Raw genomic sequence first — 27,945 nt, forward strand, 5'->3', positions numbered from 1 at the left:
TATTATCTTGACATTTAGAGATTGAGTGGTTGTCTTCCAATGAAATTGGACGGTCCAAGTTACAGAAACTAAAATATTCCTTACCCTATCTTCTTCCTCTTAATATTTTTATACTTCATATTAGTATTTGAAAATCAGCTACTAGGCTTAGAAATGTATTCAAGTCACATGCCCAGCTAAAGATATATGGAGTTATTTATAAGTTTTGGTAGTTTCTATGTCTTGGTATATGGAGTTACTATAAAGGAAATGACAGAAGTTGTTTGTAAGAGAATTACATGTAAGTTTGGTTGTAAGATTGTTAGATTTTTCAATAAATCTAATGTGTTACTCCCTCCGTTTCATTTTAATTGTTACACTTTGATATTTTACACTATTCACAAATTGCACTTTGACCTTCGTTTGTGATTTATACGTGAATAAAAACATATGTACTTTTTATAATTTTTACAAATACAAAACTAATGATATATATCATCAAAGTTTTGCATTGACATGCATGAAAAGTGTAAATGTGTAGATTTAAATGAAACGGTGGGAGTAATTATCATGGTATCGAAGTTAAAAATTCCCACCATATTTGAAATTGCTATTAATGTGATTGAAACAAAGACTTTAATGCTGATCATATCTTACTTGCCAAGAAGAAAAATAATATCATTCTCAGTTTAGCAACTCTTCTCTTATTCAATATGGAATGAAACTAGCCTTTTAGGTTTAGCTACAAGGAATAGAAGAGCATCATTTCTGTTGGTTGGTACAATATGACACATGCAAATCATGATGGCTGGAGAATTACAGTTTTTTCAGCACTAGATCACACATATATATATACACACTTATCCATTACATAAGAGTAGTGTTAGGAATCATATATATGGGAGCAAAAAAAAAAAATGGTAAAGCTGAATACTAAGGTGTCCAAGCTAATCTATCCACTTTTCACGCATGTCAATGCAAAATTTTGAGGACATATATCATTTACACGATCACACATTTGTGCCCCAGTAAGATGGGTTAGGACTAGGCGTGACACTACTAGGCTCCACCCTCCTCATCATGAAGGATGATTTTTGCGACGGGTCATCTTCATCATGGTATACATAAGCAAACCCACCATGCCTGGTCATATCCATACCCGCCATCTCATGCTCGCTTGAAATTCTTAAGAGTTTGAGCTTTTTAAGAATTAGAAAAAGAGGAGCCATAGTGGCCGTGACCCACCCAAATATAACAAGAATTTGGATCACTTGAGCCGCGAGTAGTCTTCCTCCGCCACCCATGAATAATCCATAGGGCCGATTCGGCCCATAAACCTCTCCGACGTACCGGTTGGTTGCGAATAGGCCTGTAAAGAGCAATCCCCACATACCACAACCCGCGTGTAATTGGGCCGCTTCAAGTGGGTCATCATACTTGACCTTCTCAGCCACCTTGTTTAAGCCCATCAAAACCCAAGCAGCTACAAACCCACAAACAATAGCAGCCCAAGGCTCAACTACTGAACACCCAGCAGTAATAGCTGCAAACCCACCTAAAAGCCCATTACATACATCAATTACATTCCAATGCCCCACCATTAACCTCTTTCCAAATAAGGTAGTCAAAGCCGCGGTTGATCCAGCCAATGTAGTCGTGACAGCTGTCCTTGCTACCCCACTCCATTGACCATAAAATCCTCCGGGAGACCCATATGCCTTAACAATAGTCAAAAATGAACCCGGGTTAAACCCATACCAACCAAACCAAAGCAAGAAAGTTCCAAGTACAACCAATGAACCACTATGCCCTCTTAGAATCACAGAGCGGCCCGAGCGGTCAAATCGACCAATCCTCGGGCCCTCAATGTAGGCTCCCCATAGGCCCGCCACCCCACCAACCATATGAACCACACCCGACCCAGCAAAGTCAATCACCCCCGACCCGAATAACAAATCACCATTTCGGGTCGGGCTGGCCCACCCATCCACAGACCAAAACCAATGTGAAACAATCGGGTAAACGAACCCGGTCAAAAAAGTGGAGTATATAAGATACGCCACAAACTGGGTTCGCTCCGCGATCGAGCCGCTGGTAATACCAGCGGCCGCGATCGCGAAAGCCCATTGATATAAGAAAAAACTATAGTCAAAATTCCCGTTGTCCGAAGACGACGGGATGTCCCTAAGACCAAAGAAATGACGGCCAACAAAGCCATTAGAAGGAGCTCCAAAGGCAAGGGCAAAGCCAAAGAGGTAGTAAGAAAGCGAACCAGCAGCAGCATCAAGTACATTAGTAAGCATAATGTTCATAGTATTCTTAGCCCGAACTGAGCCCGCACATAACATTGCAAAACCAAGTTGCATGGCAAACACTAAATAAGCCGAGAACAACAAATATGTGTTATCTACGGCATATGCGACCGTTGTAAAGCGGTCGCATAGGTAAGAAGCGGCAGCACTTGCATTGGCCGTGCCGCCGAGGAGAGGGACGAGCTCCGCTGCGTCGCACGACATTGTTGGCGGAGATTAAGATAGGGGGAAATGAGAAGTGTTAAGGATGATGTATAAGCAGTTAAGTATGATTGAAGATATGGGCGTATATATAAAGGAAGTTGTCGTTGTAATTGTGAGAATTGAGAAGTCAAGTGTGTGAATAAATTATTCTACAAACTTTATAATTCTGGTCTCTGTTTTTTTGTGGTTAGCTAAGGGGGAAAAAAAGCTTTTTTTTTTTCAAAGTTGGCAACTTGTAAGTATGTATTGATATATTGTATTAATGGAGAAATCAGAAATTCTTTGTTTATTTATGTGGTTGTAGTTTTGTTTTTGGGGGAGGGTGATTGGGTATGAACTAATGAACATGGAAGTATCTGAAGAATTTCAAGAATATAGTAATCCCCCCATCAAGAAAAAATGCATACTAATAGTAAATCTTACGTAAACTCATCATTTAGTTTCATTTGAAAATATTTGCAGTGTTTGGTAGAATTTTCATGTGAAATTTATTACGAATTTTATCATATACTCAACTATGCCGTGAGCATAGTACACCTAAAGCTATTATTTTGCTCATTGCTCATTTGAAATAATTCGAATGAGCAAAATGTACTAAAAAAAAAGGTTCCAAATTAGCAAATGAACAAAAAAAATAACCTTTAAAATATAGTAATTACTTTGTTTTCTTTTCCATTTCGATTTTGCTGAGTTACCAACAAATGTGAGTTAGTACTTACTAGTGGGGTCGTTTGAATTAAATGGGTTGTTTTTGTAGGAGAATATACAATTAGGACAACCAAAAAAACATTCTAAAAGAAAAGTGAGAACAACAAAATTACAAAGGACTTAAATAACACTTCCTCCGTTCTTTTTTTTATTGTAACAATGGCCGTTTGGGCACGATTTTTAAGGAATTAAAAAGGTGGGTAATTTAGATAAAAGTTACCCCTTTAATTTAACTAAAGTAGGAAATATATAAATCCTTAATAAAGTAAAATCAACTTTATAAGGCAAAGTGAATAATTAATGATGATTTAGTAAGATAAAGTAAGGACAATATTGCCAATTAAGTTGCTTTCTTTGCAGGTCGTAAAATGTTGGATGGAGCTTTGGTTGCTAGAGAACTCATTGATTTCCATAAAGCTTTTGATAGTGTCTCTTGGGACTTTTTGGAGTGGGTGCTATCACAAATGGGCTCCCCCCCCCCCCTTGGCGATCATGTGTAAGAAGTGTGGTTGCCTTTATTCTCATTAATGGGTCACCAACTATTCCTTTTAAACTTCATCGGGGGCTTCGCCAGGGTGATCCATTATCCCCTTTTCTCTTCAATTTGGTGGGTGAATCTCTTAGTCTGATCATCCAGAAAGTCACGACAAATGGACTATGGGGGTGTCGAAATCTCTAGAGGTGGTATGAAGATTTCCCATCTTCAATATGCTGATGATACTATAATTTTCTGTCCCCCAAACATGGAATATCTTCTCAACATCGAAAAGGTTCTAATCCTCTTTCATCTAGCATCCGATTTCAAGGTAAAATTTTCATAAGAGTTCGCTCCCTGGAATTCATGTTGATGACCTTTGGTTAAAGAATAAAGCCAACTCTCTTTTGTGTAAAGTGGGCTCCTTTCCATTTACATATCTTGGCCTTCCCATTGGTGGGAATATTTCAAGGATTGATGCATGGAATCCAATCATCACTCGCATTGAAAAAAGTTAGCATCATGGAAAGGGAGGTTTCTCTCAATTGTCGGCCGTTTAACACTAATCAAAGCATCAATCTCTAGCTCCCTTTGTATTATATGTCGATCTTCTCAATTTCGATGGGTGTGGTGGAAATAATCAATAAGCTTCAAAGGCAATTTTTATGGAGTGGAAGCCCTGGGAAAGCATAAATGGCCCTAGTCTCATGACAAATTTTGGAGCTCCTGAAAATGTTAGGGGGACTAGGCTGTGGCAGTTTGTTTTTTAGGCACTTGGGCCTTCTTCTCAAATGGGCTTGGAGGTTTTCAATGGAACCAAATGCTCTAAGGAGAATGGTGGTAAACGAAAATTATGGTTAGTTACTCGCCTCTGTTCCAAATCTAGGAATTATTGGTCCCTAAACATGGGGGCCCATGGCGATCAATTTTGCGCAAGTCTTTTAAAACACCCAGAAGCCCGAGTCATGCTGCAAACGAAAATTTAGAGAAAAATTGGGAATGGAATAATGGCCTTATTCTGGCATGATTATTGGGTTGGTCCCGAACCTTTAAAAAAGGTATGTCCGCGACTATTTTCTATCTGCTCACTACCCCATGCTAGCATATCTTCTTTTGGATTTTGGATTGAATCCAGGTGGTCATGGACCTTCTCATGGACGCGGGCCTTAAGGCCCCGTGACAAAGAGGAATTTTCATCCCTTCAATTTATACTAAAAAACGTGTGTCTATCCATTGATGTCAATGACTCGTTTGTTTGGCCCCCTACCAAAACTGGTGAGTTTTCCGTAAGGCCCACCACAATGGAGCTCACAAAAACTCACCCAATTGCAGCCTCTTGCCCTATAAATATGAAGAGGATATGGCGTGGTCTCATCCCTCCTCGAATTGAAGTTTTCACTTGGCTTCCTCTACTTGGGAGAATTAATTCAAAGGCGAATGAATGTCATTCCTATGAACGATGCAAACTGTGTTTTTTGCCAACCTCATATCGAATACTCAGACCATTTGTTATTGCATTGCGGTTTTTCTCGTGAAATCTGGAGTTGGTGGATAGATATATGGGGCATAAGTTGGGTCTTCCCCAATCGACTCTATGATGCTTTCTTTCAGTGGCAAAATCCGGGGAAAACCCCTTTCCTCAAAAAGGTTAGTGTGCCATGTTCTAAATTATTATATGGTCGATATGGAAAGAGCGAAATTCAAGGATTTTCTGTAACAAATCATGTTCAATCCCCCAACTCCAACACCTTATTCTAACACGTCTCAGTTGGTGGATCAAGGGTTGGGGAGACCCTTTTCCTTATTCGGCTGATGAAATCATTCATCACCCTTTGTGTCTTGACAGGAATATTTCAAGCAAGCTCAATGTTGCTTCGATCCATTTGGAAAACCAGGTCAGATGGTCTCCTCTTCTTTTAAGTGGAATGTAGATGTGTCGGTTAATTCAGAACAATCAAGATCGGCCATTGACAGAGTGTTACGAAACTCTCAAGTATTTTCATGTGTGTGTTCTCATGCCCAATTCCACCAATCGAAATGAATTCTGCAGAAATCATTGCAATATTCAGGGCCATTCAAATATCCTTGAGATCCGACCGCTTAAAAGTATCCTGCTTGATCATAGAATCCGATTCCGCAAATGTAGTTAGATGGTGCAACGAAGATAATGGGGTCCATGGAACTTGAATTTCCAGCCGAATCTCATCCGCAATGTGAGGAAGCTTTGGCTTGATGTATCCATTATTCATAAAGGAAGAAGTTCAAATTTCGTTGCAGATGCCTTGGCAAAGAAGGGTCTGTCAAGAGAAGATGATTTTGTGGCTTGGCTATGAGTCTTCTCATTCGACACTATAAGTGTTGACCTTAATCTGTATGGATTCAGTATCTCTGCCTACTTGGCAATACTTTGATGTTTTGTGAGGTTTTTTATTCCTCTTCATTGATAATAAAATTCATGCAAATTATCAAAAAGAAAAAAGTTGTTTTCTTTAATCAAAAGTGGAATTGTTGCAATAAATGTGAAACTAACTAAAGTAGGAATTATTGCAATAGAAAAAGAACAGAGAAAGTACTCAAAATTTCCTTCCATATATGAAACATTATAGCTAGCTTAAACACAATTAGATTAAGCAATGTATAAAGGATGGAACTCATCTATACATGGATTATGAGCTCACTGTATTGAAAGAGTTTAAATTTTTTTTGTTTATGAACTTAGCTCGGTTGACAAATGAGCCAAGTTTGACTATATTAGTTCTTAGATGACACGAGTTTAGCTTATATTTAGTATTAAACTCAATCATAAGACGAAAAATAAAGCATAATTGAAACAGATTAATGGTTATTGCTTTCATATATTTCCCTCTCAGGTGGTAGGGGTCAGGGCTGCTTATTGATCGAGTCGAACCCGAACTGTGGTCTGCTCGGCTTGTGTTTGTTTAAGTTTATTTGAGTTTAAGTAGAGCTTGAAGCTTAACGAGCCGAACTTTTTTCGAGCCGAGCTTCGCCAAATGTTAAACGAGTCGAGCTCGAACTGTTCACGAATAGGCTTGACTCTTTATTACCCCTAGTTTTTACATTTTTTCTTCTTTGTTTTTCCTTTTCTTAATATTTGACATTATAAGTTTTCTTTTAGACAATAAAACTATTAATTTATTATTATGTGCTATCTAGATTAATATATATGTATATATTTATATAAATATATTAGTTTTCTATATAAAGGTATAATCGTACTCGTTCATGAGCTTTGCCTAGCTACTCGTTAAAGTTTCAAGCCGAATTCGAATCCGAACAGAGCCACCACAAACTGAGCTTTGAATGAGCCGATCTCGAACTGTTTGTGAACATGACATATTCATTATCATTCCTAGTACGGGTTCGATAATCTTGTTGAGGAAGGGGTGGGATCATTAATAGATTCTATTTGATGTCCTAAAAGTAGCGCATTTAATCGCATAGTTAGCATACCAAATCTTTTTCTTCTAAAAGAATGTTTAGCTAATTTACACCCCCGAACAAAATAAACAAAACTATATACGACGTTTATCACTTTTGTAGTACTTTTGGACCAATCAAAAGTCTTATGTTTGCTTTTATTAAATGGTGACTGTATATAAATGAAATATTTAGTGTGTGATTTTTCAATTGAAGTAACATATACCTTTCCCTTTTCTTTAAACTAAAGAGGACATACAAAAATGACATCCACTTATGACGATATGAGCAGTAAAGTCAAATTTGAGTACAATAATATATGTCAAGAACTTTCTTTCAACAATAATATCGCAGATTAAGCACTTAAGTCTTGTTCTGAAAATTATACGCTTTCCTCAAATTTATAAGAGTATCTAATACTTTTCTTTTTCCCGAGTCCCGTAATTATGATTCCATTTGACTTCTGGAGGTCCAGATATCTGACACTTATTTTTTAAAAGTATACTCAGTGAAATAAAATAAAATTAAATGTATCGGATTTACAATAACTTATCGTGCACTGAAAATCATATAATATAAACACGTTTCACTTGACATAGTCAGTTTTTTTTTTATAAAATAGTCACCTTTTATATATCAACTAGTTATTATGCCCGCGCTACACCCCGGGTAAGAAAAATTTTCATTTATTAATATTATAATTTAAGGTGATAACACTAAATGTTATTTGGTCTAGTGGTTAAGACTTTAGTATTTGGTCTTGAGGTCTCGGGATCAAACCCTATACTATGCAATTTCTAATTTTTTTAATTGTTGTGGATTACATGGAGTAAAACTCCCTTAGGAAGAGCACCACGTGGCACCGTTTGTCCGTTTCTCGTTTACACACGTCTTTTAATATATTAGTATAGATTTTTATATGATATAATCAATTTTCAAATATAGTTAGTTTTTATATGATATACTAGCCTTCTATGTACGCTACGCGTGCATCGATTGCTTGGTTTGTTCTTAAATTTTATTTAAATATGATTTTGAAAGTGTAATTTATAATTACTGTTGTACAAACTAATGTAATCTACAAAGTGTTTACAAATTATGATGAACATTTAGATATAAAGTCTTATAGTCAGATTAAAGTCTTATAATCAAGTTATCTTGTTAATACTTATTTAGTTTATTATTGGAATTTTAAGGAGACACCAATACACACCATCTTTAAATTAGGAAAGTATATAATTGTGAAAAATCTAAATATGCAATTATATATTTAGCTAGCGAAGGACAAAAAAATTGGTTCATAAGGAGACACCATAATTCCCCTGATTTATATAATAGAGATATAGTTGGTTTTTTTTGTCAAATATAATTAGTTCTTGTTTGATAAAATCAGTTTGGGTGCAAAGAAAATTATTGTGAACACATGTATATAATCAATCAAACAAGAAAATCAACCTCAAAACTACAACGACCATTTAGAATTGTAAGATCTTAGCTATATCATAAAATTGGGCATTTTACCATCTAGCCATTTAGGTTATAAAAAAAAAAAGAAATTTTCGACTATCTAAGGTTTAAAAAGAGAAGTTATAAGTACCTTTTTAGTTCCTTATCTAATTAAACTTCTCATATTCCAAAAATTAGTTGAATACAATTTTGTAGATGAAAAAGATAGAGAACACAACTTGTGCTATCTTTCATCAGCATCTATCTAACTAACAACAACTTTTGTACAGTATAATTTCCCTCTAATAACTCGGCAACCTGACTTGCGTGGACCAAGTTCAAGTAAATATAAGTATTCGCCAAGAGTACGTATTATTTTTGAACAATCTATTATTTTCTCCATTTTTTTTACTTGTAATTTTTTTTTTCATTAACTCCAATGTAAAATTTGGGTAGGAGAGAGGAAAAGAGGAAGAGAAGAAAAAAGAGAGGGTCCCGTGTGATTGGAGAGAGATAGATAGAAAGGAAAAACAAAAGTAGAAAGTGTTGCAAATAATTAATTAATTATTTTCCTTTTAGGAAAGTGTTACAAGTAAAAAAAAAAGGAGGAAGTATATCATTTAGAAACCACTATATCATGCAAAATCCCACTATATTATACGGAAATTTACTACACCATACATAAACTAATACATCATTTGTAAACAATCCATTATATCATTTAGAAACCTACTATATCATTCAGAAACTCACTATATAATTCAGGAAGATATTATATCATGCTGAAACCACGTCATTTTTTAACAATCCACTATATCATTCAGACACTCACTATATCATCCAAAAATTTACTATATCATTCAGACACACACTATATCATGCAGAAACTATATCTTTCTATATGTTAAATAAAACATGTGTTACTATATATACTACATAACCTACATGTCATGCATGTTAAAACATTAAAAATAAACCCTCCAGTGTATTGCATATAAATTCACTATATGTTTTCCGTTAATAAAATGCACTATATTGTATATAAGTTCACTATATCTCTTAAAAAACTGCTATATGAAGTTAATAAGAATTACCAACCCGGTGCACGCTATATTAGTGTGCACAGGGTCCATTTAAGATTTTTTATTTTAATAGTAATTCAGTCAGACGTAGGCAGATTGAATCTATAAAATAAAAGAATTTACCAATTTATGAAGAAAATATTCATAAATACTTATGTCTTTTAAAGAAAAGAAAATAACCCATTAACCCGAGCTTGTTTTGTATAGGAATAGGATCACGTGAAAACACTCCCTTATGCTGAAAACTGAAAACTGCAACATAAAATGAGCAAAAAGTCTATGAAAATGAGCAAAATGATAAAATTAGCAAAAAATTCTTAAAATGAGCAAAAAATAAGATGAGCAAAAAAAATAAAATGAGTAAAAAATTGTAAAATGAGCAAAAGTTTCTTAAAATGAGCGAAATACATAAAACGAAAAAAGTTCGTAAAATGAGCAAAATTTCGTAAAATGGGCGAAAGTTTGCTAAAATGAGAAAAAGTTTCTTAAAATAAACAAAAATCTGCAAAATGAGCAAAAAGTTAATTCGATTTTGAGTTTTCAACTTAAAGTTAGTTTTCAGTGGATCCTATCCCTATATATATATATATATATATATATATATATATATATATATATATATATATATATATATATATATATATATATATATTTATTTATTTCCTTTATAAACAAGTCACATATAACATAAAGTATCATAGAATGCGCAAAGTCTTATAAAAAACCGTCTCACGTTAATACTAATGTAAGACGAGTCCCTTTTTCCTCCAATCCCCAACCCTCGCTTTCAATTCCTCCACCATCCTCTCGAATTATGGAAGTTTTCTCTTTCTAACAATATCTGAGGAACAACAACAACATCGATTAGTATTTCTAGAAGTTCGTCAATTATTCTTTTCATCAAAGTTGCCATTGAAGAAACTTAAGAGAGAGAAAATGGAGTCACTTGGAACCAACAATGGCAGAATCGGAGAAAAAGAGAAAGATTGAAGACGAAATAGAACTTGCGAAAACAACCGACTGTTTTCTTGAGCTAGCACCACCTAAAAGTCATCAAAATTGCATAATAATTTCATGAATCATTAATTCTACTGCAAAATAAATTAGCATGACATCAAAATTTGGAGAAGAAAATAAGAGACCGAGAAAAAGTTGGTGTCAAAAGAAAGAACTAACCAGATACAGGAAAAAAACAAAAGAGCGAATGGAGAGAGAAGACCAAAATCTTCGCGAAAAGAAGAAGAAAGTTCAAGCTAGTGATGCATTTGCAAAAATCGCCATGATTTTTTGTTTGTGTTAGTGAGAAAATTGAGAATGCACTGGCGTTTTAGATGATGATGATGATGATGTGGTTACAAAATGTTGGACGTCAAAATGTTGCGCGTCTTCTCAACGACGCCTGATTTGAGGGGGAACATGGCTATGGTTTGCGATGGTGAATTGGTGATGGGGCGTTGGTAACTTGGTAGATAGCATTTGTAGTTCATTCAAGATTCGTGGGTTGCTAAGATATGTGGTTTTGGACATGTTGATGATGTGACGCAGGGTTCACGTTGTTGTAGGTGATCAGGTGGAGGTTCCTATTGGTAGGTGAGATTGTTCTTCCGGTATTAAAGGTTGTGGACGGTGGCCAAAAGATATGGGGACGGGTGAGAGAAGAAACTAGGTGTTAAAAGTTTCTCAATGGGGATTGGATTTAGTTAAGGAATTTTAATAATTAGTTACATATTTCTCAAGGGGTTGATTTTGTCATTTTCAAGTTATAGTCATAATTTTCCAATTAGTTAAGGAATTTTAATAATTAGTTACATATTTTTTGGCTCTTAGTTATGGTTTTCTGATTCACAATTAGCTTTTGCTTAATAGTTATGAATTTCGGATAAATAGTTATGATTTTTAGGTTATTAGTCATTAATTGAGGTTAATAATTGTGATTTTATGGTTGATAGTTGTGATTCTGGCTATTAGTTAATGTTTTCTGATAAATAGTTATGATATTTTGGTATTTGGTTATTATTGTTTTTTTACATTAGTTATGACTCTTGGTTTTTAGTTTCGGATTTATGGCTAATAGTTTTAGTCTATAAACTAACTGAAAGATTATAATTGTAGCATATGAATAATTATTTATTAATTTCATGAGTAACAATGATGCATGGTTTTATGGTTATAGTTTTGATATTTGGTTAACAATTATAGTTTCAGGGTTGATAGTATGGGCGGTCAGTAGTTATGATTTTAAGGTCATTAGTTTTATCTATTGTGTGCATTAGTAAATATTGTTTTTGCATTGGTTATTTGAGGTTGGCATAACTAATGCAAAAATGCGATAGTTATTCAACAAAGAGAGAATTGGTGCGAAGTTATTCAAGAAAGAGAGAATTATTTATGCACGATACTGAAATTATGGCCAATAAAATGCATTATAATATGATTTTTATGATATAACTAATATATATATACTTCAGCGCTTAACTAATGTACTTCATCGCTTAACTAATTCACCCATAAGCAATTTAAGGCTAGCATAACTAATGAGTGCAAGCGCTTAACTAATTCTACTGCTGGTTTGATGCATGCGTGTGATGTCAGCATGACATCAACGGTCTCACGTTAAGACTAACGTGGGACCGTCTCTCCAAAAACGGACTCTATAGAATCAGCTCATATAGATTATATTGCCTTCAACAACGAACACGAAGCATACCAAAAAAAAAATACTCGATGTTTTAACTTTTATGGTCATACATGTTACATATATAGGTAGCATTATTTGTGATTTGAGATCTTATGAAAATGGCATAAAGCTGACTTTGATTGCACATATCTCTCAATCTACAAATGGTTTTGATGTAATTCAAATTGGTGGTGATATCTTGTTCAAAATGCTTTCGAAAGACATGTCATATGCCCAATTTCGCTGAGAAACGAAAAAGTTATGGCTGTTTTACGAAGCATTGTCGAATTGGAATATCGTCCGATCGGGTCGGGCGTCATCCACCCGATCGTGCGCCCTTAACAAACTACGATCGAGTTTACAAATCCCGATTGGGACCGATACATCAGCTAGTTTGAATTTGATGACCACCTGATCGGGCGACGGGGATTTTGACGCAAAATGCACGATTTTTTTCGAATTTCGTACGGAGTATATTCTAGTGTTTATTAGGGTTTCGTTGTGTTATAAAAGGACCCTCTTGGTGTTCATTAACACACAAAATTTTAGCCTCTAGCATTTTTTTTTTTCTGATAATTTTGAAATTAGTTTGCAACAAGATTTGAACCCGTGTCGCCTCTAGCAGTCTTAGGACTCCTTGTAATTATTCTTTGTGTTTTTCTCTATCATAGTGAAGAAGCTCTCGACTCCCCCACATGTGGACATAGGTCTATTTTGACTGAACCACATAAATCCTTGTGTTTTTTATTTGTTCATTTTTATTGTTTTCTCACCTTTATTATTTCATTGATTTTGTTCCGCATTAATCAAACTACAATACCCTATTTCCTAACAGGTACTTTAATCAATGATGAAACAAATTGAACACCACAATGTACGTGGTTACCAGTTCACCACAATATCTATCTCCTTTGGTCACATTCATATCATGAAGCGTTTCAGCCATAACCTTCTTTTCATACAATGATTTCGCTTTCATCTTTGATAATGCAAACATAATCATCAAATAATACCTCCCCGAAAGGTTTAAGGTTAGCTTACATCACTAGCAACGGTACATGCATGCGTCTTGTTGATTTATTATAAGGAAAATATAGTACCATTAATTAGTCGAGATTCTGTCTTTGTTAATATTGTGTATTCTTATAATTTAAGATGGTATTTGATGAATATATAAACTTCCAAAATTATTTAAATTATGGGTTTTGTTGTGCGTCATCAACCCATGCGGCTTCAAGTTGTAACACGACTTCACTAATTTAGATCTAGCGATTACCTTATAATGATTCGATGACAGTGCGATGTAGTAGTTAAAAAAAAATGCAATTCGCCAATAAGAAGTAGAAACATCGTCATAAGATTCGCCAGAATATAGATAGTTGAATATAGATAATTAGTATTCATTTGTGTTTATTGAAAATAATAGTTGTGCAACCGATGTTGTTATTGCTAAAAGTATAACAACAAATTATATCATACGTTTGTTGTTTAAACATTTTGTCAACGACTGTGCAACCTTTTTGAGGGGCAACTACTGTACTACTTTTTTCTTATTTTAAAATGAAAAATCGTTGATTGGTTTGAAATCATACAGTATCTATAATAACGAAAAAAACTAACAAATACATAACAAATTGAAATAAACATAATTCTAATATAGCAAAACCACAATAATTGAGTAGATCTAGCGCTGAAGAAAACCTCCGGCTTTTTAGTCGTTATTTGATGTAGTAGGGTATAGTAGAGTCGAATCCACAGAGAGATGGCCGTATTAAGCTAGCTTCTAAGAAATGGAGAAACTAAACAAGGTCACAGAGTTGAGATTTAAGGTTCTAAAGTAATAAAATATGAAAAACAAACTAAAAGGATCTAGGGCAATGATTCTCCATGTTTATAATTCAAAATCTATCAAAACATCATCAATAATTTAATTAATCAGATATGTAGAGCACAAGTTAATCCTACGATTAGGTGACTTAGATCTTAACGCTATCAAGTCAGCATATGAAGTACGACTGCTAACATAACTAGATTTGCAAGCTAATTGTAGGTAAGCCTGAAAAGTCGATCTTTCAATTCTAAGTTCCAAGATTAACAATAAAAACACTAATCAACTAGAGATACCAATAACAAATCAAAACATCAATAACATCAATCAAGATTCATAACATATAAACATGGATTTCCAAACCCTAGAAATAAAAACTACCCAATCATATAATAAATACTTCCTCCATAACAAAATAGATGTTGCACTTTTTTAAAAACGCTTTTCTAGACAAAATTTCTTAACGAAGATTAATGAAATGAGAGGGCGTGTAATTAAATCAATTATGAAAGAGTGCAGCCAAGGGGTAGGAAGTGGGAACAACACCACCATCACTCCAGAAACCAACACCATCCTAGCTAAAACAACTACCACCGATATCAACTACTTAATACTACCTCTGTTTCTTAAAGATCTCCCCTCTTTTCGTTTAAGTCCGTTTCTAAAAGATCTTCCCTCTTTTACTTTATTCCTTATTTGAAATTTTTTCCCCCTTTTTACCCTCTCATGTCCCTATTATATGGTCCACGAAAATATTATTAATTCAATTTTACTCCTTTTCTCTCTCCTACTTTAACCCCCTTTTTATTTGTTTATTTATATTAACCTTTTTTGTCTCTCCTACTTTACCCATCTCACACCCCACACAATGGATCTTCCTTGGTATCTGTAGGAACATCAACAAGGAATATCTTTAGGAAACGGAGGTAGTACTTACTATGTTTAATTTGTTAAGAAATTGGGGTTGGCTCAAGTGGTTAGCTTTTCCATCTTTCTTAGCAAAGTTTTAGGGTTCAATTCCTATGCCAAGCATTTGCTTGGGATTTAAGAGGGGGGGGGGAGGGGTGTATGGCTTGTAATGGCCTATGGGTGGGGGCACTGTGCTAGGGCAGTCTGGAAGATTTATTCTTACCTATTAAAAAATATGTTTGATTTGTTTTTATGACGTATAATCTTTAAAAGTATTCATTTATTTGTTTGATCAATTAGTATGAATTTGTTCTAATCACTTGAACTTATCTGAATTAAACTTATTAGTACTTATTGGACCTAATCAGCGTTTATTTTACATTTTTCTTCTCAAAGTTTAAAAATTAAATTGATTTATAATTTGAATAAAAAAACTCCTATGCATGGAAAAAATAATTAAAGCTCGAATATATCTAAACTTAATTAAGAGCTAAATAATCATAGAGCACAAGGAAACATCGCTCTACCTTCTTTACTCTTAGGGGGTGTTTGGTTCACTAGTTTTAGGTATGAGGTATGGGTTTGGAATGAACAAAACTCATACCTAGTGTTTGTTTAACTTATTTTTAAATTTTAAACCCATACCTCAAACCCATAAGGTATGGGGTTTAGAAATCCATGGGGGGAGGTGGGTATGGCTCATACCTCATCTCTAGGTATCAAATAAAAGAAGATTTTTCATTCCTAACTGAAACCAAACACAAGGTATTAAGTATCAAGTTCCAAACCCATACCACCTTGGTTTCATTCCTGATTCCAAACCCATACCATTATATGAACCAAACGCCCCCTTAATTGATCAAAAAATGGGGCAAGGACGATATAAAATTGATGTTTGGATGTTCACTTAATTTATTTTTTATTTTTGTGTTTGAATGTCATCTTTTAAGTTTTAGTTGAGTTTCGACTTTTTTTTTTTTGACGGAAAATTGAGTTTCAACTTGATGGGAGTGAATTATGTAAAATGACTATATATTGTACTTGGGAGAAAAATAATTATTGGGACTCCGATTAAAGATACTAACATTAATGCTAAAAATGTTCATTCATAAAGTATTATTAATTAAAGATGACAAAAAAAGGTTGTAAGTAATAAAAGGAAAAACATAATGGATATTTGCAATTTTTTAATCTAGCTATAGGAGAATTGGAAATAGAGAGCTTTCTCCCTTTTTCGGCGGCGCCCGACTTTTTGGTCTTAATAATGCTAGTTTTAAGGTTTTAAGAATGAGTGATTGCCCAAAGATGCCTTCAGCAAGCAAGGGTCACGGGCGACCATAAAATCATGTTCAATTCAAACCGTTCGATTTCTAAAAAAGATTACAAATCCTTAACTTTTCTCATTTTTATTGAATCTTGTCTCCTCTCTGTAAAAATCCTAACCCTTATTCTTCATCTAGGGCCTGCCATGAGTGCCATCCACTATTTTTGGTGATACGATTCGTAAGCCCCTCCTTTTATTTTTAGTTTGGATTCATAATTTTGTCTAATTTAGGCTTCGTTCATTAGCGTTTTTTGTTTTCAGTTTTCAGTTTTTTTTTTTAAAAACTAAAAACCAAAAACTGAAAATCAGAAAAAGTGGTTTTCACTTTTCAGTTGTCAGTTTTCAAAATCATCATGTTCCCAATAAATTTGACTAATTTTTTATTCATTATAGAACATATAATATGACTTTGAAAATAAATAAAAAACCAAAAAACAGAAAACCACATTAATACCGAACGGACCCTTAGGTTTTGGTTTTATAGTTTTGTAACATAAGATTTTTGCTATGGGTTTTGTTAGAATTGTGGTCGTTTTAATTTTTCACGACATGGAATCTAAAATAAATAAAATAAGAAATTTCATTACATTGAGGTAGTTTGTCAAACTATGAGATATTCTATATTTTTTTATTTCCTATTTTGATTATGCACATTTTCGAATGTACTTCTTTGACTTTAAATATCTTTCATTGTATATTAGTAAAAGTTATAACGATTGAACATTAATCATGTACTCATTCAAACAAATCAAACAAGCAGACCCTAATATATGATTATATTTTTTTCTTATATATATGAGAATAATTTAAATAATTCTCTCTAATTGTAAATAATGTCTAGATTCTTAATGAAAAAGATAAATAAACTATATAATTTTTTTTATAAAAAACATATCATGATATTTGTCAATTTATTCATAAAGTTGTACTTCCTCTATTTTATAATTTTCTTTACACGATTTAAATTTTTCGGAGAATTTTTCAATTGACACAAAAAAAAATTACTTGTTTTAACGAACATAACAAAACTATCTACATCATATCTATCATATTAAAATATTAATCATACGGAGTTTTAGGCCCCGTTTGTAGGGCGTAAAACATTTTTTTGGACAACTGTTTTCATCTATTTTAAATTTGACATTGTTTTTCCCTAGAAGTAAAATCGCTTTCTCAATGATTAAAAACCATTTTCCCTTCAAAATGAAGGGAAAACTATTTTTCTTATCTCTCTCACTAACTCCTTACTTTTCCTGTTATTTTCCTTTTGTTTCATCACTTTTTCTTACATGAAACCAAACAACAGAAAACTAAAGGATGAGGAGCTAGCTCATGTGGTAGAGCACTCCCCTCTGATCTATGAGGTCAGAGGTTCGATCCTTATCCCAGCATTATGCTGGGGTATTTCCTTAGCATTATGCTGGGGTGAGCTGATGAGATTGCTCTATCAAGATGAGACTGAGGCGTGGCTGTGTGGTGGGGATTTGAACTTAATGCTATGGTCGGCAGAGAAACAGGGAGGGGGTGATTTTAAGTACGAAGAAGCGGAAATTCTGCGTCAAGCCATGGATTTTTGTAAATTCGAAGACCTGGGTTATATTGGGTATCCGTTTACATGGTCTAATAATAGGGGAGGAGCTGATAATCTTCAAGAAAGATTAGACCGGTTTGTGGCCACTTCTGCGTGGAAAGAAAGATTTGGGGGATCTTCGGTTTGCCACCTGGAGAAACGAAAGTCTGATCATCTTCCACTGGTGGTGAGTGTGAAGGAGTGTGTGGGTAGTTTGGAGAAGAAGAGAAGAAAGAAGCTGTACAGGTTCGAGGAAATGTGGCTACGAGATGAAAAATGTATGGAGATTATAATTGAAGCTTGGAGACGAGGAGAAGACGTGAGTGCCAATTTGTCTCGTACTGCCGCGAAGCTCAGCTCATGGAGTAGAAGAACATTTGGAAACTCAGCCCAAGTGATGCGAGACCTTACGAGTCAAATGAGTCAATTGATGTTGGAGCCTCAAAGTCATGAAGTTATTGAAAAAATGAAAGCAATTGATGTTCGGATGGATGAGTTGGAAGCTAGGGAGGAGTTGTTTTGGCGACAACGGAGTAGACAAGATTGGTTAAAAAATGGGGACAAAAATACGAGTTTCTTTCACGCTAAGGCGAAGCAAAGGGCGGAGCGTAATACTATAGCTTTTGTCTTTGATGGTGCAGGAAATAAATATGAAGACGAGGAGCAGGTGGCTGAAATTTTTGTTGATCATTTTGAGACATTGTTTACTTCTTGTCAACAGGTGGAAGTGGATCCTATTATTAGCAAAGTGCAGCAAAAAGTAACTTCTGAAATGAGTGAGATGTTGGGAGCGCCATATACAGGGGAAGAAATATATGAGGCTTTGTTTCAAATGCATCCGACAAAAGCTCCGGGCCCAGATGGCATGTGTGCGTTATTTTATCAAAAATCGTGGAGTATTGTTGGGGAAGATGTGATAAAAAAGGTGAAGGACCTTTTGAATGCTGAGGGTGAAATGAGCTCAATTAATCATACTTACATTGCGCTAATCCCGAAAAAAAAGCAATGTGAGACCCCGGGGGATTATAGACCCATTAGCTTATGTAATGTGATCTATAAACTAGCATCAAAAGTTCTTGCAAATAGATTGAAGAAAGTTCTCCCTCACATCATTCATGAGTCCCAGAGTGGTTTTGTTCCGGGACGGTTAATTACAGACAATATCTTGGTGGCCTACGAGTGCTTTCACTACTTGAGAAAGAAGAAAACTGGAAAAGATGGGTTTTTGGGGCTTAAGCTTGATATGAGTAAAGCTTATGATAGGGTGGAATGGTGTTTTTTGGAGGCAATGATGGATAAAATGGGGTTTCCGAGGAATTACATTGATGCGACAATGAGATGTGTTAGTACGGCCTCTTTCTCGATCCTGCTAAATGGGCAACCGTCGAGAAAATTTCTACCCTCTCGTGGTCTCAGACAAGGTGACCCTCTATCTCCGTTTTTGTTTATTATGTGTGCAGAAGGATTATCGGTTTTGCTTAGGGATGCAGAAGTTAAAAAAGAGATTCATGGTGTTAAAATTGGGAAGAAAGTGGAGCCCATATCACATTTGTTTTTTGCTGATGATAGTCTGTTATTTATAAAAGCAAATGATGTAGAAGTGGAGAAAGTGTTGGATATCTTTTCTATCTATGAAGCTGCTTCGGGTCAAAAATTGAATATGGAAAAATCGGAAGTCTCGTTTAGCCGAAATATTGAGCCACAAAAGAAAGAATTGCTTCAGATGAAGTTGAATTTTAAGGCTGTTGACGAACATGACAAGTATCTCGGACTCCCAACTTACATTGGTAGTTCTAAGAAACAAATTTTTCAAAGTATTCAAGAGAGGATCATGAAGAAGCTGAAAGGGTGGAAAGAGGGTTTTCTTTCTCAGGCTGGAAGGGAAGTACTTATAAAAGCGGTAGCACAAGCCATTCCTACTTACTCTATGCAATGCTTCACAATTCCTGTGAGTATTCTTAATGAGATGGAACGACTGTGTCGTAACTTTTATTGGGGACAACGTGGGAATGAAAGGAGAACTGCATGGATTGCTTGGGAAAGGCTATATGCTTCGAAAAAAGAGGGTGGCCTAGGAATGAGAAATCTCAAATTTTTTAACCGGGCTCTTTTAGCCAAACAAGCCTGGAGGGTCATGACAAATGCTAATTCGCTGATGGCAAGAACGCTGAAGAATAAATATTTCCCAAATGTGTCTTTTATGGAAGCAAAATTGAGTTCAATGGCTAGTTACACATGGCGTTCTATTCTTTCTGTAAGAGAAATCATTGAGCAGGGGGCGATCAAGGTTGTCGGAGGGGGTCAATCAATTGATGTCTGGAAGGATCCCTGGATCCCGAGATTGCCTAAGTTTAAATTATTTTCGAGCAGGAGCTCTCAGGAGGAGCTTCCAAAAACTGTTGCTGAGCTTATTGAGGAAGGGAGATGGAAATCTACGCTGTTGAATTCCATTGTTTCAAGCTGGGAACGAGATGAAATTCAACGTATCCCCTTGGCTATGTATCCGGAGGAGGATTCGTGGGCTTGGGCCTTAACGAAAGACGGCTTCTTCTCGGTTAAGAGTGCCTACTACACTCAGTTAAAAATCAGTAGAGCTGGGAAATCATCAAGTTCAATTAACCAGGGGATGGAAATCTGGGAGAACATATGGAAAGCTAAAGTAGCGCCAAAAATCCAAACCTTTGGGTGGAAAGCTTTGCATGACAGTATCCCAGTTCGAGTAAATCTCATGAAGAGGAAGATGTGTGCTGATTGTGTGTGTCCTATGTGTGGTGTTGAAGAAGAATCGGTGATGCATGCTTTGGTTATGTGTGAGGAGGCTGCAATGATATGGAGGGTCTCACCTTTACGGATTGATAGCAGTGGTGTGAGAATAGGGAATTTTATGGAGTGGTGCCTGAGTCTGTCGAAGGTCTTTAAGGACTCACTATGGTGGAGCTTGTTCTGGAGTTTGCTATGGGGGATTTGGTTGCGAAGAAATGCGTGGACGTTTAACCAACAAAAGATCAATAGCATGACCACTGTTAACAAAGCTGTAAATTTTGTGGGTGAATGGGAGAAAGCGAATGAAGCTGTGAATCAGGAAAACAACGAGACGAGGAGCCTTGTGAAGATTTGGAAGCCTCCTGATTCTGGTTGGGTAAAAATTAATACAGATGCGGCTCTTTTTGGCGAGCATTTGGTGGGGCTGGGAGGTATTGTGCGTGATAATGGGGGATGTGCTGCTCTCAACGTGCGAGAAATGGGAAGGAGACTATAGGGTGGATGAGGTCGAGGCAATGGCAGCGCGCCGTTCTCCAGATAGCGATGGAGGCGGGATTTAGTAAGGTGGTCCTGGAAACTGATAACATTAAGCTCTCTTCTCATTTAAGGAAGGCCTATTGTGAGAATACTAGCTTTGGGAGAATTGTGTCTGACATTCTTAAACTAGCACGAGCTTGTAGATCTTGTCTTTTCTCTCATGTATGTAGGGGAGGGAATGGGGTTGCTCATATTTTGGCTAAGATTAGTAAGAATTATAATGAGATGATGGTGTGGATGGAAGAGGTGCCTAGTGAAGCACACCATGCTGTAATTGCTGATGCTATGTTATAATAAAAGCTATGTTTCCCTGTCAAAAAAAAAAAAAAAAAAAAATGTGCTGGTAGTTTCTACAAGGCTAGTAGCCTTGTAGGGGTTAGTCCTTGGGCTGACTAAATTTCCCAATCAAAAAAAAAAAAAAAACAACAACAGAAAACTAATTTTGTAATTATATTTTTCATTGTAAATTGTATTTCATGAAAATCATCTTATACTCAAAGCGTTTTACACCCAACCAAACAAGAGCATAAGTGATCCACCCCTTCATTTAGCTAGTCCTATGATCCTATCACATACGAGTTAAATATGTTTCGTTTTTCAACAGTTAGCCCAATGTACTGATTAGCTTAATTAAGTTAATACTTAATCTGGCAATCCACTTAATTAGCTCAAACAAGTTGGAAGTTTTAAGGCCCATTATCATAACTGATTATCAGTGTTAGCCGGGCTAGCCCACCCATCCGCGGACCAAAACCGATGAGAATTGAGAAACAAACTTAGTACGCTTTATTCGTCCCTTCAAAAAAAAAAAAAAATAATACGCTTTATTCGTGGCGGAAGGACATTCTTAAGCGCAAATAAGTACATGGACTCAAGTGTATGTAGAGCATGGTGCACCCTGTTCTAAACTACGTCGTTTTAGCATTTTTAGTATTTATAATTTCAAAAAAATTGTTGTTATTTGTTTCCTTAAATTATGCAACTAAAGTTTTTTTTACAAATTTAAATTTAAAAGGTATATGTTCTTTTACTTTAAGCGTATATGTTCATTTACTATATGTTCTTTTCACTATAACCTATGTTCTTTTTATAAATATAAATTTACATGTTCTTTAATTTTAAGTCGCGTGTTCTTTTTCAAAGTAAAAAAGTTGTTGAAAAAAGTTCGTGTTCTATTATATAAATGGTATGTTCTTTTTGGGTGCACAATACTTGTACCCAAAAAGAATATGTGTGTATAATACTTGTAAAACAATAAATTATTAAAAACACAAATGAATTAGAACATAAAAGCAAGAGAAATGTATCAAACAAAAAACACTACATGGATTTTAAAAGAATATATACATACATATAAGATTTGAGAAAAAAAAAACTACATAAAATCACAAAAATGATGCGTTTTGAAACAGGACCACGTAGAGGAAGGTGGTCTCTAGTCCACCATCCACGCATTGATTCTTCTTAAGGGGGAAAGACAAATGATAAACCTCTTTTTGCTAGATGTTTACTAATATTTAATGGGGTAAAAAATTGTCAATATATATGGAAAAAAAGTTGTCAGTCAAACAAAAAAGTGATCTCGAAAATTGGACACTGTCTGTTAAACAAAAAAGTGATCTCGAAAATTGGATAATGTCTGTTAAACAAAAAAGTGATCTCGAAAATTCCGATGCTAATATATAGCGGTCATGCTACTATAACTACTCAACTAGTGTTCGTGTAACTATAACTAGTGTTTATGCAACTAAAAAATAGTGTTCGTGTATAAACAAATAGTGTTCGTATTTTTTTTTACATATCTAAATAAGAGATAGAGAAGAGTAAAATAAAAATATGATGAAATTATATCAAAATGGATATCTATTTGTAGAGAATAAAAATCTATGAATATTGGTATATTTTTTATTTTTTAATAAAATATATTTTTAAAGATATACAAGTGTAAAAATTGCAAAAAGTAATTTGTTTTGGACAAATAATATCGTGACATGTGTGCTACTTATATGCTGCCACATAGATGCATGTTAGATGTTTGTAAACATCTAGCAAAAAGTATATCATCCCTAAGTAAATTAAACCATTATCCATTCAGTCATCACTCATCATATTGTCGAATTTATTTACTGGCTAGTTTAATTCATTTAAGGGGCGTTTGGTTCGTTGAGAGGAAAGGGAAAGGGTATGAGAAAGGGTTACAAGAGGAATGGAAATGGTTTCCCTTTGATTAAAAATGTTGTTTGGTTATGAACATCAAAGAAAATGGAAAATTATTATTATTATAATAATAATAACAAATAATAATAAATAATGATTAATATTATAAAAATAATATTTATAATAATAGTTTTTAAATAATAATAAATAATAATAAATAATAATAATAATAATAAATAATAATAATAGTAATAATAATAAATAATAATAGTAATAATAATATATAATAATAGTAATAATAATAAATAATTATTTAAAATAAAAATTATTATAATAATAATAAAAATAATATTAAATAAATAAATAATAATAATATATAATAATAATAAATAATTGTAACAATAAATTATAATAATAATATATGATAATAATAAATAATAATAATAATTATTATTAAATAATAATCATAAATAAAAAAATAAATAAATAATATAATAACTAATAAATAAATAATAAATAAATAATAAATAGTAATATTAATAATAATAAATAATTAATATTATTAAATAATAATCATAATGATAATAATAATATTAATAATAATAATAAATATTAATAATAAAAATAATAAAAATAAAATAATAATAATAATAAAATAATAATAATAATTAAAATAAAAATAAAAATACAAATAAATAAAATAAAATAATAATAATAATAATAATAATAATAATAATTTTATGGTAGAGGGATATGGGGTAATCCCAAACCTTGGGGGGTGGTGGGGAATCAATCTAAGGGTAAGGAGGGTAATCCTAATAAGAAAAAAGGGTAAAGGGTTCGAAAAAACACACTAATCAAACACTCACAAAGGGAAACAAGGAACTCAATTCCCTTTTCCTTTCTTGAAACCCTCCAACCAAACGCCCCCTTAGTTTAACTCATTTAGCAAAGAGTTTAATTTAATCCATTCAGTAGAATGATCGAGTTTTTTTAAAAAGTTATTCGATATAGTTCAAGATTGAAAGGGAAACAAAGGAAGGAGAAGAGAAGATACGACTAGGCTGGTGTGGGATGCGTATGGATATTGTTGGATTAGCATTAGATGGAATAAGTTTGTTAGGAGAATATAAATTTGAATTTGTCTAATTTTATGTTAAAATTAGACCACCTATTATAATAATTTGTGTATATTTAATACATTTTGGCACTTACAATGATATGGTGGTTACCAAATTCTATTTTGGTACTTACAATGATTTGGCAGTTACCAAATTCTATTTTGGTACCAATTAGGAGTGATATACATTATTTGTTTGCACTAGTTTGATAAGGGTAATAAATGAAAGGATCGTGAATCCCTCCCGAAACAGTATTTGTTACTTAACACTCGTACCAAATAATTAGAAATGGAAATGCTTATTTGAATTCGTTTCCTACATCAAATTTTTCTATACCAAACACCCTCTAAGTTTTACCAGATTCAACTAATATGATATACTTTTTTTTTTTAATTATGCTATTTGCCTCTTAACATAGTTTATCTTCCAACTTTGTGAAGCTATTCCACATCATTATATAAGAAAACATATAGTTAAGCGGGGTCTTGTTAAATTCGTATAAAAGCATAGATTCCAAATATCAATCTTTTTAAAACTATACTTATACACAAGTAGAGAAATTAATACTCAAAGAAGTGTCTCGATAAACGTGAAAAAGCAAACAGTGCAACTAGAAAAAAATAGAGGAAGTATTTATATATTTTTATAAATAAGGTAGTTGAAATCTCATGTGGTAGACTCCCTCCGTTTATTTTAATTGTTACATTTATACTTTTCACGCATGCCAATGTAAAACTTTGAGGATATACATCTCTAGTTTTGTTATTTGTAAAAATTATAAAATGTACATATTAATAAAATACATACTAAGACGAATCTAACAGGATCCTACATGACTATGTTTTTGTTCACGTATAAATCACAAATGAAGATCAAAGTGCAATTACAAATAGTGAAAAATGTCAAAGTGTAACAATGAAAAAGAAAAAAAATAGTATGAAATACTATCTATTATTGATGTTATTGTTGTCATATCGTATTTATTACTTCTATTTTTTGGCACATAAAGAAGTATGGTTGTTGTTGTTAGTTATTGTTTTAATGTGAAGTATATGTATAACTTTCAAGATAAATGCTAAACTAACTAAATTAAGTTTTGCTTGTCTAATATACTCATAAACACCGCATTTTAATAATTTTCAATAAAAATAGTCTACTTGTGAAAATTGGTTTTTAATTAATACTCCCTCCGTCCCATAATATAGTGCCTATTTCATTTTTGGTGGTCAAACTTTAAAATCTTTGACCGAATATTCTCATTTGTATATATAAAAAAACATATTCATATAGGATCTTGTTAGATTCGTCTCACTGTATAGTTTCATAATATCAACTTTTTATATTTTTTATTAATAAGGAATTGAAGATATTAAAGGTCAAAGTTACGTTTTGGAGACCGTGAAAAAAGAAACAAGCACTATATTATGGGACGGAGGGAGTAGAACTTTTAAGATGAAATAAATAGGGCCTTGGTGGTGCAAAAATGAACTATTTATGATACAATTGATTACTAAACTGTCCATTCTGATTCATATCTTTGACACCTCATGGTCCTCCTCATCCTTCAAAAAGTGCTTCTCCACAAATATCATCTAATATCTTTTTATGAGGCGATTGGTTAATTGTTAGATGTATAGATTTGGGGTATGTTCTCCCCATCTTATTTCAGTTCAATTCAGTTCAACTCTTGACAATACTTTTACTCTCACATATCATCATTCATTTCAGTTCAATTCAGTTCAGTTCTGTTTTATGCCGAAAAGATCATGCCCTTGTTTTTTTCCGACTATTTTTAGTTCAATTCAATTTTTCTTACCGTTCAATTCAATTTAGTTCAAACATTTTATTATGTTCAGCTTTCTCACAGTTTATTTATATTTAGTTCAGTTTCTCCTCTCCAAAATTACAAGACTTAAATCGTCCAAGAGATGGTTGAAACGAATAAGAAAATATTGCAATTGCATGCTTTCAGAACATGCTACTACCGGAAGTGGAGGAAGAATAAGTAAATAACAAATAGTATGTTACTAATCCTAATTTATAAAACAATCTATTCCTAAGTAACTCCTAACTCCCCTATTTCCATTTTAGGTGGATTAAATTTATCTATTTGTTCATACACCGTTTTCATTTATCTCACATCTTTGATCATTAATGAAATTTTTTAAAATTTCCGATTATAGGAAAAATTCATTCCATAGACTATAAATTCGTGTATATCGTAAAGGCTAAATATGCAATTTCAGTCATCAAACATCCAATACAATCGTAGATTTCATATATCTTATTCAACGAAATGGCCCTTATAGCCAAACATAGAACTACTAATGTTCTGATTGACAATCTGATCACATAAATTAGTAAAAGTCAAAAACATAAAAACATACAATTACTCTTTTAACTTGAAAACAACATATAAGATCACATCTAAACATCCTCTGTTAAACAGCTAGCAACTTATGATCATGTTCAGGGGCGGATCCAGGATTTTAGATAAATGGTGTCGTTGCGTGGGCGTAACGTTACTAGCTGATGATGTACATATTATGTTCATTTCTTCTCCTCTTCAAAAGCAGAAATCGGGTAAGAACGTGAAATACCAGTAGGAGTACCAAAGGTAATTTTACCAGAAGCAGGATCATCAATGTAAATTTCATTAAGTGAAATCCAAATCAAAAGTTCTTTAGCTTTAACACCATGAAGTTTTTTCATCCTTTGATTCTCAACAAAAGCAGTAACATGAGTATCATAAGATACTTGTTTCCCTATCTTGGTGAACTTGTGTTGAACCGGTTTTTTTTGGGTTAACCATACGAACCCGGTTGACCGATTATACCCAACTTCTTCAAAGTCATCCATTGGAAGAAGACCATTTGGCATGTTGATCTCTAATAAAAGTTCTAATGATTTTTGCTTGCAAATTTGTGCACCTGTGTATATTTCTGCACCTTCACGGTGTTTTTCGATGAATTGGGCTGACATTTTTTTTGGGGGAGTTGAGAGTTTTGGGGTGTGGGGAAGATGTGGGTTTTTATGGGTTTTTAAATAGGAGTTTTCATGTGTTGAGGTAGTTTTTAAGGGGTGGGGAATTAATTATGTGATGTGTTTAGTTGGTGGTTGTTTGTAAGGAAAAGGGAGTGCATTTATTAAAGGTTGGTTTGGAAGATGGAATGTGATTCTAGGGTGTCATGTCATGTGGATTGGCATATCAAAGATCGTTGGCTGAATTTAGCCTTAAACATGGAAATGAGTTGTGTCATCTTCTGATTTTGAGGAAGAAATATGTTACCTCGACTCGTATATGACATATTATGTCTGACACGGGTACGTGTCCAAGTGTCTAACTCTGGTAGTTTATGAAAATTTTCAATGATTTTCGCTCAAAAGGAAGTGTAGAAGTGTCTGTGTCCACGTC

At 33.8% G+C, this 27,945-nt stretch overlaps 2 protein-coding genes across 2 annotated transcripts; both read right to left on the minus strand.

Annotated features, from left to right (window-relative positions):
• Nucleotides 1–667: 667 nt before the first annotated feature.
• On the minus strand, nt 668–2,718 carry LOC104890450 (ammonium transporter 1 member 2). The gene has a single exon (XM_010675948.4). It carries the CDS (start codon nt 2,493–2,495, stop codon nt 990–992), a length of 1,506 nt encoding a protein of 501 aa, XP_010674250.1. The 5' UTR covers nt 2,496–2,718; the 3' UTR covers nt 668–989.
• Nucleotides 2,719–26,786: 24,068 nt separating this feature from the next.
• On the minus strand, nt 26,787–27,653 carry LOC104890449 (hypothetical protein). Its single transcript, XM_010675947.4, has one exon. It carries the CDS (start codon nt 27,510–27,512, stop codon nt 27,081–27,083), a length of 432 nt encoding a protein of 143 aa, XP_010674249.1. The 5' UTR covers nt 27,513–27,653; the 3' UTR covers nt 26,787–27,080.
• Between the last annotated feature and the right edge of the window lie 292 nt (nt 27,654–27,945).

The sequence above is a fragment of the Beta vulgaris genome, chromosome 4 (assembly GCF_026745355.1).
Source record: "Beta vulgaris subsp. vulgaris cultivar EL10 chromosome 4, EL10.2, whole genome shotgun sequence".
NCBI classification, from domain to species: Eukaryota; Viridiplantae; Streptophyta; class Magnoliopsida; order Caryophyllales; family Amaranthaceae; genus Beta; species Beta vulgaris.